Source organism: Drosophila ananassae, chromosome 3R, assembly GCF_017639315.1.
Source record: "Drosophila ananassae strain 14024-0371.13 chromosome 3R, ASM1763931v2, whole genome shotgun sequence".
Lineage (NCBI taxonomy): Eukaryota > Metazoa > Arthropoda > Insecta > Diptera > Drosophilidae > Drosophila > Drosophila ananassae.
In genome coordinates, this window is record NC_057930.1 from 19,985,610 (window position 1) to 20,000,000 (window position 14,391).

Genomic DNA, 14,391 nt, shown 5'->3' on the forward strand with positions numbered 1-14,391 from the left:
TTCTGGCTACTTCAGTTAAAGCCTAGATTAATTGGTAATGCAACTGCAGTGCAAACTGAGCGAGCAGGGTCTTACGGAACTGAAAACTAAGGAACAACAGTCTCAGTTTTCAGTTTGCAGAACGGGAACATAGACCAAGACTCGAAGTGGCCTACTTCTGAGAGCTTAGTGTGAAATTTGCTTAAGTGAAGTAGCAAAAACTATGTGTTGGCAGGAAAACACCAATGTAAGTACACTGAAAACAGTAATTGTTCATAAAAGTTGTAGCTTTCTAAAATGTGGTAAGCAAACAACTTTTATTGTTGAACAAACTGTGGTCAAGACAAGATTAGGACTCTGATCTTTTTTAGAGTGCAGTTTAAGTCCAAGCCATTCACCCCTTAAGTCCGACTGCAAGCCGCATTACTCTGTTTACAATTCAGCCGAGTGACGCTACCAATCGGCCAACTCATACCTCTAATTTTTGAACCAACTAGTTGCCCGGCATGGCCGGGTTGGGATACCAACCTCCTCCGTCGGGAGCAGACATCTGAGTTCTGAGTGGCCCGAAATCCCCAGCAATTTGTCGCAACAACTCGCATTACATTACAGAACGATGTGCAAATAGAAACGGCTGCGAGAACGACAAACTAAAGGGATTTGCCATAATGGTTGCCCCAAAGTATCCTTGGGGTTTTGGCTTGGGGTTTGCTTTTTGCTACTTTGCCGCAGGCATTCCGCCATTTCCACCCGTTGTTCCTCTATTAAATAACGCGCAAAACCGAGAGGATAACAAAAGGGAAAGTGTCGGGAAAGTGTCGGTTACGGGCTTAGTTTGGTTTTAGTTAGCTGTCCTTGCTTTCATACTATTTAACAGAGCGTAAAGCTACGAGTATATATTGTAATTTTAGTCGCTTCCTGTCCGCCGCCTTTTCTATTGACCATGTTATGACACGTCCCCGGACATTGTCCCCCAGTTGGCATTGTCAAATTGAGTTTTTCCGTATATGAAGGTGGTTTTTCAATGGCTTTCATTGCAATTGTAGTTTAATTAATGCCCGGAATGGAGCAATTGGGGCGTGGTAATGACTATTGGAAGAGTATTGAGTATGGGTTATAAAAACATAAAGGTTTCAAGTTGGAGTTTTCAAAATGAGTATGCAGTTAGAACACTTATAACAGAGATAATGGATTATAGAAGTACATATGTAAATATTTTTATCCAGAGAAGGGAGAAAAATTATAAATTACTTTATCTTTAAGATTCTTTGCTGACTACTTACCTAAACATATTTTACGATATCCTCTAATATGCTAATATGGAAAAGCCAACTGACAAAACAATAAACGTTTGGCAGTAGCCTCGTGTGCTTAGCAATTTTTTATGACTGTAACATGTGACCTCCGTGGGTCGTCAAGGCCATTTTCATGTCTCAGAAGAAAACTTAAACATCCCCGGATTTAAATGCAACTTTTGCAACATAAATTGATTAGCCACGAAAATGGTTGCTAAGCTTGCCATTAGCATCATTTCGGCGACAATAGCAAATCATAGGGCAAAAACAAAATAAAAACAAAAAATGGCAGACACCTCGTGGCACTTTTGGGACTCGGGAGTCCCAAAAAAACAGAGAAAAAACCGCATGTTAGTCAACATAAAAAATACATTTATAGCGACGAAATGCTAAAAATGTGTACGTTGCGTGTTGCAAGATGTTTTTTTGTGTTTGGGCACGTTCTGTACTTTTGTAGGACATTTTTCCCCGCCTTTGGAAGTCCTCTGGGAGCTGTTCCATTTCCGATGAGCTCTTCAAGCAGCCAGACAAGCCTGCAAAAATGCAAGGATTTTCATTTATAATTCAGAAATTTGAATTAAAGTTTGAGCAGGAAAGCGGAAACGGAAATCGCTCACTGGCGACAGCTGCTCCACGCCCCACCATCTTCATTTCTGTCTCCTCATCGCGAAATTATTTATGATTGTCGGGAGTCCGGATATGAAATGAATTGAAAGAGTTCATGCTAATTAACCGGGGCACCAAAAAGTTTAGTTTAGTGATGGGAAACCGCTCTTAGAAAATGAATAACAAAGAGTATCTATTGTTTACAGCTTAAAACTTTGTTAACCTGTTGCCAAAGAAAAGTTACCCAGAACTACAATCAAAGTTTCTATCGAGTCAATCATATTTGATTGAAACTTTATACCATTTACCATTTACCATATTTGAATCAAGCAACTTTAACGCCTGGTCTATTGTGTATTCTGTTCTAAATGCTGCTGGTCAGCTCTCGAAAACTGTTGTCTCGCCGAAAAGTTTTGTGCCAGCTCTTGAACTCCTTGGGGCGATGATAAAAAAAAGTTTTGATTTACTGGCATTTTATTGTTTTGTTGGTGCAAATTGTTGACGACACTTAATTTTGTTTGCAAATACTTGCGCATATTTTTGGGCCTTTCGAAAAACAGCAAGTGGATTCAGCAACATCAAGGACAAATTGTTTAACAATTTTAGACTGAATGCAAAAAGGGGTTTTAGGAATTTTAATAAAAATAAAACAAGTTTGGGAGAAAAAATATTTTAAAACTGTAAGCAAATGGGGTTGGGATTTAATCAAAATTAAAACGATTTAAATCAACAAGTTAAAAATGTATGCCCAAAATACTCCTCCAATAGTTCCATGATTAATTATATTTTAGTAAAGGATTCACCAGCACATTATCCTTCCCCGCGACCATAATTTGCCTTATCGCTTTAGGGGAAAACACTCAGCGAGTCCTTTGGTTTGGAGCGGAGTTATTTAATTAATTAACACAAACTGTCGCCTGTTTCACGCTTCACCGTGCAAACGATGTTAATGGGCTTTCAATTATGCGGGGGAATCCCCGTTGGAGGTGAGGCCTAACGGTATGCAAAGCCGAAACTAACTACTACGGAATAGCTGTGGCCTTTGTTCCCAGGACCCTTGGTGTGCTCCGTCAGTCCTCTGGAAGAACGTCCTCGTCTGCCAGTCAGCGAACAAGAAATAAAAACAACTTTTCACAAACTGTCACAGGGATTTTGTCCATTTGATTGCGTGTGTAATTACAGTGGCACACCCACTTGTCCCTCGTCTCTCACTGACTCACTCCCCACCAGAGGACCATGTCCTCTTCCCCGCAATAGTCAGTTCAATTTCAAGTTATTGTCCAGCCATAAAAAGGAAAAAGGTCAAAGGCAAGCCAAGTGAAGGGAGGAAGGTACAGGCATTAAGCTGGTCCAGCAAAGTGATTTGGAGTTTCACTTCGAATTTGGAATTGAAACAGCGAATTCGGACATTGACAAGTAGGATGGCCTTCAAGGACACAACTGCCAAATTCAAAAGGACTCGTTCTGGAATGATTAAAGTCAAAGGACTTGTCAGATGTAGGGCGGTTTGTAAAAGCGCCACAATCAATAACTTATAGCCTATACTTGTAATAAGTAATTGAATAAAAGAGAAATATAATAATTGTCTACCTTATGTCTACATGCCTACCTTAAAAATGTATATCCTTGCTTAAATATAAAGCAGATCATTTTCTGGCATATTTTTAAAATCTTGTTTCCCTTGAGTTCTTAATAATTTACAAGAGCTCCTACTCTCATTAGCTAAGCTCCGAAAAAACTCCAGCCACTAAGCTGATGCTTAAAAGACGGGGGAAAAACACTTGACTTGAGGGAAGCATTAGCGTCACAAGCCGCTTACACAATAATGAAAGCCTACAGTTTTGGCATTCATTTGTAATTAGAGCATAAATTTCGATTTCACGCTTGCCACCGCCGCAAAGTGGCGAACAGTTTTCCGGGACATCCCATTCATTGTGTGGCAACATTTAGAATTTAATACTGAGAAGAGTAGCACGTGCCCAGACATTATGTTAATGCCAAATGAACAAACAACAGAGGCAGAGGCGCCACCAGGAGGTCGCTGGATGCTGCTTTATCTACGCTTTCAATAAGTTGTCAACGGCGATTTATGACCATATTTTATGGCGACTTTACAGCCAAAAAACAGTCTGCACATGCTCGATACGTGCAGGTGGCCACAAATTACAAGCCAATATTCATTATATTACTTATCTAAAAATTAACAACCAATCGACAATAATTTACAACCTGAAATGAAAATTAAATTAGAGTTTATTGAGCAGTAAGATATCAGCCATGTCTTTAATAAATAATCCTAAAATCCCACCCGTGTTGGAGAATTCAAACTATTTCATTCATCCTTGGACGGTGTCTGTCGTTTATTTATAAACAAAAGCCATCAATGCCATTATGGCCATCATAAGCCAGTGGCATTTGTCCTTTAGCCGCCTCGTGTCCTGAGCCTTGACAACGAAAGCAGACTGTTGCAGTTTAATTCCCGTCTAGGGCCGATATCAATGTCGTTATTGGCACATTGGCTGCACTTTCTGATCTCCCCCATGGACATTGGATTGAATGGCCAACCTGGGCTTGGAAGCCTTTGAAAATGATGGATGATCAGGGCAGATTAAAAGCAACCGATTTGTAATGCATTCCATTTTAAATTGCATTTTTTCCACCAGCATACAAGCGGGAAGAGGTTTTTGTTTTTAAGCCCTTCAGAGTATTTATATATGAACGACAATCAATAATCATTAGCCATCTATAAACTAAGCCTTAAATAAAAAACATGCTTAAGAACTTTATGCGAAAACTTTGAACTTTTAACTCTAAAGCTAGAGAATCATACATAAACCTCCATTTAAGAAGCTCAACAGTTTAAAGGACATTTTTGTGTTGGCGCAGCATTGAAGGGAGAGTAAACTTTCTTTTCCGCAACTTACGCTTACTGTCAAAAAGTTCGAGTCCCAGATATTATCAAAAAAAGATTATGGGAACACAGAGGCAATAAGTTTGCAATTTTTACGCTCTGATTATGACAAAAAAAATGAAATTCAAGCACATAACGCAGGGTTAATCTGATTTAATCCACAAACGCCCACACACATATGCCGCCCACAAAATATGTTTTTATTTTTAAAGCTTTAAAAACGTTTTCCGCCTCAAAAGGTTATTAGACAGGGGGTCGAAAAAAAGACATCAATTGCTGTGTAATCTTAGACATTCCTTGTCTCTTAAGGCAAGAAAAAACACGTAGCAGGAGGAAAATGAATCTGTATATACAAAGTGTAATACATTTTGTAAGATTTTTCATAAGCCTCCGTGGCTGCATGGCTGGATGGCTGGAACCATGGCCCATATATATTTGCCATTCTCTGGGCAGACATTTTGAAGAGGATATTGATGAATTTATATTGGATTTGGGCATCGGTTCGAGTTTGTTCTTTGGCAGGCTCTTTATATTTCAGCTTAAGTGCTTATTTGTTGTTATTTGTAATTTGAGTTTTCCCATTTGTTGTCTTTCGGTTGCCCAAAATGCAGAAATTGATGACCCATGTGGTCTGTCGACTTTAACTCTGGTCATGGCTATTAATTTTTGGCCCATGCTCCCAGCTCACCTTTTCCGGCCTAGAAGAAGCTGCTCGAGTCCCAAACTTGACACGTGTTCCTCTCTGCGGGGATTATGCTAAACATTTTAAATCAGAAGACCTACAACTTAAACGGCTCATCAAGTAAAAATACTAACAAATTTATCAGACTGCCCCTTTTTTGAGGTTTGCCACTAAAAGCTGATAAAGCTGCTTATGTAAATGATTTCAAATAAATGGACTAACAAAGGACTTTCCCAGAGGACTTTTAAGCAAAGTCACTTTGTCGCGGGTTCTCTTTGTTTTAAAAAGTGTATTTTAATCAAAATAAAAACAGTGTGAAATGTATTTTATTTCATCATTGCCTATGCCTTTCATGATTGGCAAGCAAAGGCACAATATTTTTTGTTAAAACTATTCTATTTAAATTCTTAAAAGGGAAACTAGTATTCGTTAACCTGAAATGTCCTCTCAATTCCATATACTCGTACTTATTTGATTTGGGTTTTCGAAAAGCTATTGTTGCTTTTTCGCAACCCAAATGTCCAAACAAAATGAACAAACAAATTGTGGGTATAATCCACCGTCCCCCGTCATTTTTTATCGAATTTTCACTGTGCCACCAATAATATGAACTTCCAACACCAAATATAAGCCCCAACGGGCGGGACTCTTTGTACTTTTTTTTGTCACCCCGCTGGCCTTTGTTATATCCTGGGTCCTGTCAGTAGGACAGACGAGCAGATCGCAGCCAATCAATCAATGCAAAAGCTTTGCCCATTCTTAAAGTTGGTTTTTTAATCAAATTTAAAGATGTTTCCCTCAAAAGCATAACTTCAGGTGCCATTAAAATGTCACACCCAAGCCAATGAACGAATGTCAAAAAAAAATATATGTAAACAGACCTCCCCTGGGGTCACAAAACGATTTGGGAAAAGTGCAAAAGCGTAAACAAAAGGCCGAAACAACAATCGACGGCAAACCGTGGAAACAAACCAAAAATTACATCTGTTTCCTGCTTCCGAAATCACGTAGTCGCAGCGTAGTCGCCACGGCCTCAGGCTTCCTGTCTATGTGTTCGGGTGTATTAGAGTGTCTGTGACTGTTTACCTAATTTTGGTCAAATTACCAACATCCTGTGCCAAGGGGATCCTGTTTGCAGAAATTGCAGATGCCCCAGGATGGAGTAAATGTAAACTTAATGGTAGAGGTTAGATGGGAAATAAACTTTATAGGGTATAGTTTCAATGTTGTTAGACCAAAGATGCTGTAGACAAATATTGTTCTTTTTTATTTTAGATTATATTGCAGCGAGGGTGCGGGAAAAAATATAAGAGACCCATCGAAAAACGAAAAGAGTCTGAGACACGGAGAGTGTACAACACCGCAAAGAGCCCCTAGCAATATACCGATGGCTATATCTTTGCCAATAATCATCCGATTCTTGAGCGGAATACCTTAATCGATTTGTATTTCGATTCCCTTTCAATCTGCATCAAAATCGGGAAATAAATTATTTTTTGGATTTTTTGTCAAAATTTCTGGAGGGTCCCCTTCGAGATCTTGAAAAATGCATGGAGCCACAATATGGCCCCAGCGATGGCTATATCTTTGCTAATAATCATCCGATTCTTGAGCGGAATAGCTTAAACGATTTGTATTACGATTCCCTTTTAATCTGCATCAAAATCTGGAAACATATTATTTTTGGATTTTTTGTCAAAATTTCTGGAGGGTCCCCTTTAAGATCTTGAAAAATGCATGGGGCCTACATATGGCCCCCAGCGATGGCTGTATCTTTGCTAATAATCATCCGATTCTTGAGCGGAATACCATAAACGATTTGTATTTCGATTCCCTTTCAATCTGCATCAAAATCTGGAAACAAATTATTTTTTGGATTTTTTGTCAAAATTTCTGGAGGGTCCCCTTCGAGATCTTGAAAAATGCATGGAGCCACAATATGGCCCCAGCGATGGCTATATCTTTGCTAATAATCATCCGATTCTTGAGCGGAATAGCTTAAACGATTTGTATTTCGATTCCCTTTCAATCTGCATCAAAATCGGGAAATAAATTATTTTTTGGATTTTTTGTCAAAATTTCTAGAGGGTCCCCTTCGAGATCTTGAAAAATGCATGGAGCCACAATATGGCCCCAGCGATGGCTATATCTTTGCTAATAATCATCCGATTCTTGAGCGGAATAGCTTAAACGATTTGTATTACGATTCCCTTTTAATCTGCATCAAAATCTGGAAACATATTATTTTTGGATTTTTTGTCAAAATTTCTGGAGGGTCCCCTTTAAGATCTTGAAAAATGCATGGGGCCTACATATGGCCCCCAGCGATGGCTGTATCTTTGCTAATAATCATCCGATTCTTGAGCGGAATACCATAAACGATTTGTATTTCGATTCCCTTTCAATCTGCATCAAAATCTGGAAACAAATTATTTTTTGGATTTTTTGTCAAAATTTCTGGAGGGTCCCCTTCGAGATCTTGAAAAATGCATGGAGCCACAATATGGCCCCAGCGATGGCTATATCTTTGCTAATAATCATCCGATTCTTGAGCGGAATAGCTTAAACGATTTGTATTTCGATTCCCTTTCAATCTGCATCAAAATCGGGAAATAAATTATTTTTTGGATTTTTTGTCAAAATTTCTAGAGGGTCCCCTTCGAGATCTTGAAAAATGCATGGAGCCACAATATGGCCCCAGCGATGGCTATATCTTTGCTAATAATCATCCGATTCTTGAGCGGAATAGCTTAAACGATTTGTATTACGATTCCCTTTTAATCTGCATCAAAATCTGGAAACATATTATTTTTGGATTTTTTGTCAAAATTTCTGGAGGGTCCCCTTTAAGATCTTGAAAAATGCATGGGGCCTACATATGGCCCCCAGCGATGGCTGTATCTTTGCTAATAATCATCCGATTCTTGAGCGGAATACCATAAACGATTTGTATTTCGATTCCCTTTCAATCTGCATCAAAATCTGGAAACAAATTATTTTTTGGATTTTTTGTCAAAATTTCTGGAGGGTCCCCTTCGAGATCTTGAAAAATGCATGGAGCCACAATATGGCCCCAGCGATGGCTATATCTTTGCCAATAATCATCCGATTCTTGAGCGGAATACCTTAAACGATTTGTATTTCGATTCCCTATCAATCTGCATCAAAATCTGGAAACAAATTATTTTTTGGATTTTTTGTCAAAATTTCTGGAGGGTCCCCTTCGAGATCTTGAAAAATGCATGGAGCCACAATATGGCCCCAGCGATGGCTATATCTTTGCTAATAATCATCCGATTCTTGAGCGGAATAGCTTAAACGATTTGTATTTCGATTCCCTTTCAATCTGCATCAAAATCGGGAAATAAATTATTTTTTGGATTTTTTGTCAAAATTTCTAGAGGGTCCCCTTCGAGATCTTGAAAAATGCATGGAGCCACAATATGGCCCCAGCGATGGCTATATCTTTGCTAATAATCATCCTATTCTTGAGCGGAATAGCTTAAACGATTTGTATTACGATTCCCTTTTAATCTGCATCAAAATCTGGAAACATATTATTTTTGGATTTTTTGTCAAAATTTCTGGAGGGTCCCCTTTAAGATCTTGAAAAATGCATGGGGCCTACATATGGCCCCCAGCGATGGCTGTATCTTTGCTAATAATCATCCGATTCTTGAGCGGAATACCATAAACGATTTGTATTTCGATTCCCTTTCAATCTGCATCAAAATCTGGAAACAAATTATTTTTTGGATTTTTTGTCAAAATTTCTGGAGGGTCCCCTTCGAGATCTTGAAAAATGCATGGAGCCACAATATGGCCCCAGCGATGGCTATATCCTTAATACCTTAAACGATTTGTATTTCGATTCCCTATCAATCTGCATCAAAATCTGGAAACAAATTATTTTTTGGATTTTTTGTCAAAATTTCTGGAGGGTCCCCTTCGAGATCTTGAAAAATGCATGGAGCCACAATATGGCCCCAGCGATGGCTATATCTTTGCTAATAATCATCCGATTCTTGAGCGGAATAGCTTAAACGATTTGTATTTCGATTCCCTTTCAATCTGCATCAAAATCGGGAAATAAATTATTTTTTGGATTTTTTGTCAAAATTTCTAGAGGGTCCCCTTCGAGATCTTGAAAAATGCATGGAGCCACAATATGGCCCCAGCGATGGCTATATCTTTGCTAATAATCATCCGATTCTTGAGCGGAATAGCTTAAACGATTTGTATTACGATTCCCTTTTAATCTGCATCAAAATCTGGAAACATATTATTTTTGGATTTTTTGTCAAAATTTCTGGAGGGTCCCCTTTAAGATCTTGAAAAATGCATGGGGCCTACATATGGCCCCCAGCGATGGCTGTATCTTTGCTAATAATCATCCGATTCTTGAGCGGAATACCATAAACGATTTGTATTTCGATTCCCTTTCAATCTGCATCAAAATCTGGAAACAAATTATTTTTTGGATTTTTTGTCAAAATTTCTGGAGGGTCCCCTTCGAGATCTTGAAAAATGCATGGAGCCACAATATGGCCCCAGCGATGGCTATATCCTTAATACCTTAAACGATTTGTATTTCGATTCCCTATCAATCTGCATCAAAATCTGGAAACAAATTATTTTTTGGATTTTTTGTCAAAATTTCTGGAGGGTCCCCTTCGAGATCTTGAAAAATGCATGGGGCCTACTTATAGCCCCCAGCGATGGCTATATCTTTGCTAATAATCATCCGATTCTTGAGCGGAATACCTTAATCGATTTGTATTTCGATTCCCTTTTAATCTGCATCAAAATCTGGAAACGAATTATTTTTTGGATTTTTTGTCAAAATTTCTGGAGGGTCCCCTTCGAGATCTTGAAAAATGCATGGGGCCTACATATGGCCCCCAGCGATGGCTACATCTTTGTCAATAAACATCCAATTCTTGAGCGGAATACCTTAAACGATTTGTATATCGATTCCCTTTCAATCTGCATCAAAATCTGGAAACAAATTGTTTTTTGGATTCTTTGTCACAATTTCTGGACCTTCTATATTTCTGTAGTTGGTCCTCAATATATTGAAAAATGCATGTGGCCTCTATTGGCCCCACGCGAAGGCTATACCACTAAGCCCGTATCTTCAGTGTATTACCGTAAACAGTTTAACGATTGGTTCCCTTTTATTTTGTCCCAATTTATTCCATTATATTCTTTTTTAATTTTGTCCGTTACAAGCAAACTAAATAAATTTACTTCTGAAAAAGTTTCGCGGTCATATTCATATTTTCGCACACACGCATAACAAATAAGTTAATTCTCTTGACAAAACGTGATAAGACCAGGCTATGTGTTTTCTTCTGGGGATTCACCTAAGTTTATCGCAAATTTTGGCTCATCCCGTAAATTATACATATTTTTATATATACATACATATATATTATTATCGAAACAGCAATGCCCACATACATTTAAAAAAAAACGAAAAATAAGCAAAAACTGTCTAATCAACATGACTTTTTCTCTTCTGTATTTGCTTTTTGGACAAACACCCACTAAAATGGCTTTTCCCCAAAGAAGTGCGAATATAAACTATGAAGTGGGTGGGACAGCTGTAAAAGGCAGCAGCTGAGTGGAAATTGGTTTAATTGGTTTTTTTTTCAAAACATTATTATTTCAAGGAAAAAGGAAATAAGAAATGAAATAATTTTTTAAAGAAACGGGTTGAACTATTTGTAGTAACATGTCTTTCTTTAAAAACTAATAATAAACCATGAGCCATATTTTGGTTAACCAAATAGACAGGCAAAGTTTATTCAATTTAATTTCATTAGTTGCTAATATTTTTAGACGATCGTGGCTTGAGGGTTGTAAAAAAAACTAACCACATTGCTGGACGAGCATAAAAAAAATTTTTGGCAAACAACAGGGCGTATGATTAACGCCCGAAAGCCACAAAGTAGGCAACACAAAGCCCCCAAAATGTCAAGGAAAAGCAAAAACAACATCGAAACCAGAGGCAAAGTCTCATCAAATATGTTGATAAAACACAAAAGATTACATCCAGGGTAAAAGGGTCGCAGGAACAGCATCAGACCACGACCAAGGCCAGGACCAAGGCATCTAATGTGTTTGTCAAATCGTTTTAATGCCCTGGCCAGGGACTGAGGTCCCATAAACCTAGCCTCGATATCCTTTTTTTGGATGGAGGCGAATAGTGAAAGGACAGAGAACGGTTGGGGACCGACTGACCAGCCGCAGATGACCTTTTTCGCACAAATAAAAATTGTTAAATAAAAGGCAAATAAAATTTGTGTGTCACACATGTATAAGAGTGAAAAAGAGCCTCGTCAAAGTCTCGACATGGGTAAAAAACAACCTGTTGTATGGGTGTGTGTGTGGGTGTGCGTGTTTTGGGAGCCTTAAATGTATTAGTTGGGCTAGCCCCCAAAGGCTATTTAAACGTCGTCAATGTGTTTTTCACGCTTCAATTCAGAATCGAATGGGGTCGGAATCACACTACTCAACAAAATAAAGGACACGTTGTTGGATGGCATTTGGGTTATAAATACTACAGGCATATGTTATTTATTTAAAATTTTTTTCATAAGTTTTTTATATTTTATATAAACCTTAATCAAGTCTGAACATAAGTATAAAAACTTTACCTGAATATCCACATAAGCTGTTGTCCTTTGTTGAACAGTGTCTAAGGATAAACTGTTCAATGAGGCATTTTGCCGGCCACTCGATGCTCAACAATGTGTTAATGGGATTGCTTATTATGTGTCAATCAAGCACATTACTCCAACCAATTCCCCAAAAAGTCTGAAAATATTCTCCTTGTCATGTACAATTTATTCGTTGACACATTGTTTTTTAAAGCCTGTTCTAGCAGGGAATAAATGTACGCACATCCGTACATAAATAGCATCATTATCTGGGAAATATCGCACAACTCATTCGTCATTCGTCAAAAGCCAACAAGAAGGCGTCTCGGAGAACGATGATAAATCACTTTCAATTTTGACAAACGTCCCAAATGCCGCGCAGTCTAGGGGCACATTTCATCACCAGAGGACGCCCACTGGCGTTGGCCAGTCAGATACCAAAATTTTGCATACCAAGTGCTGGGAGTCGGCCAGGCAATTGGCCAACGTTTCCGCCAACAAATCACTCTGGCTGGATATTTTCGAGATATCATTGAAGGGGGGGACCGGCTGACAAGAGGAAAACGAAAGTCAATTCGATTAAGGTCGGAAGAGACCCTTAAAAAATCAAGAGCCATGATAGATTAAGGCCTAAAGCTAGAAAAATGCTGAATATATATGAACTTAAAAAGATATATTCAATCTTTTTTAAAAGTTATTTTAAATTTGTATATTGGCAAAAAATGCATTTTCTTGTTTTCCATTATTTATACACCGAACTATTTATTTTAAAATTTTGTTATTTATTATTCATTTAATTGAGGGCAGCGTCCTCAAGGCGACTTCGTTTCGGAGAACGTGTCTCTGCTTTAACTACATTTCAATTTCCGGCTCAACTCGCTGACATCACGTATACGCAGGCTATCACGTATACGCCGAGTTGCATCGCAAGTCGCCCATAGCCAGATCCTAACAAAATATTTCGCCAGCACTTAACGCCCCAAGGATAGCAAAGGCTTAACTTTCAACTTCCGCTTGCAGCAGACAGCGGCAAGAACAAAAAACTTGCAATTTCAACCCCTTTTCGGGGCAAGTGCCTCCTGTTGTCTATTGCCGACTACTGTGTGCTTCATGTTGCATACTCATTTCAAGCTATTGTTCAGGCACTTTTCATCATAAGAACTCCACTCCACGAATTTCTCACTTCGCCTTGGGTGACGCCCTTGAGGTAAGCCATCCATCAGATACCCAACCTTCTGCTCCACCACCACCTCCAAGGCGAGCTCCTTTCTATTTTATCTTTAACCCTTGTCCCTGTACACTTCCTAATAAATAATTCAATTGCCATTCGCCTCGCCTGATGGCTTCGTGTTAAAAATGAACATGTGACGTCTGAAATGAATTCCAATGAACTCGGAATATTTTGCATAGGATATGAAATGCATTGGAAAGGTTCCAACATTCCGCCTGCAGTGTCTAACCCCTGTCTGGGGTGGGATATAATAATTTCATATCATCGATTTTTTTTAGCAAACACTAGAAATTTAATTTTTAATAATGGGAAATCCTTTGCCATCGGCCATTAGGCGAACCATTAGCCATGACATCATTTGTCGCCGTATATAAAAATTGTTTCGAAAAGGTTGCACTTAATGGGGCCGATGGCAGCAGCTGTGTATTTCACTTCCCTAACCTTTCGGTGGCTTTAACAATTTGCAAAAATATGGGTGAGAAAAAAAATCGCATTGAAACGGCTCGAATATGAAGTGCCATTCAGGTGCAGTCATGAATAATTTTCGTTCAGAAAATGCTCTGCACTCTAAACGCACTTTTGTGTTCGAATATCATTACATAAGCCTTTCATTTACACTTCCATGACATACAGATTTCTATTTTTATTGAGGAAATGGAAAATATCAGATATCGAAGCGACACTTTGGCACTCCTATTGACATTTATAAAAGGCTTGGGAAGACCTATTTTTAATTAAAACCGGAACTTTATCACACAGTTATCACTGTAGCTTCTCAAATGTTTCTCATTTTTCATCTCGACTTTCTTTTTGGCTTTCAGCTTGACATAACCACAAGGCAGCAGAGAAAAGTAGAAATGTTTAATTTGAAACCTCAACTGAGCCAAGGCTGGGCCTTGGCCCTCATCTGCCTGGTGTGTCTCCAGATGCAGCAGCCCGCCGACGCCGAGCTACCCCCAGTTCAAGGTGACAAGGACACCCAGTCGTCAGTCGGTCAGCCAATCATTAAAGACTCCTTTGCA

At 38.7% G+C, this 14,391-nt stretch overlaps 1 protein-coding gene across 1 annotated transcript in view; it reads left to right on the forward strand.

Moving 5' to 3' along the window:
- The window catches only part of LOC6497268 (short neuropeptide F), a 30,479-nt gene that overhangs the window by 14,026 nt on the left and 2,062 nt on the right, over positions 1–14,391 (forward strand). The window contains exon 2 of the mRNA XM_014906115.3: positions 14,191–14,335. Coding sequence (XP_014761601.1) covers positions 14,227–14,335 — 109 coding nt within the window. The 5' untranslated portion in view covers positions 14,191–14,226. The remainder of the gene's footprint in view (positions 1–14,190; positions 14,336–14,391) is intronic.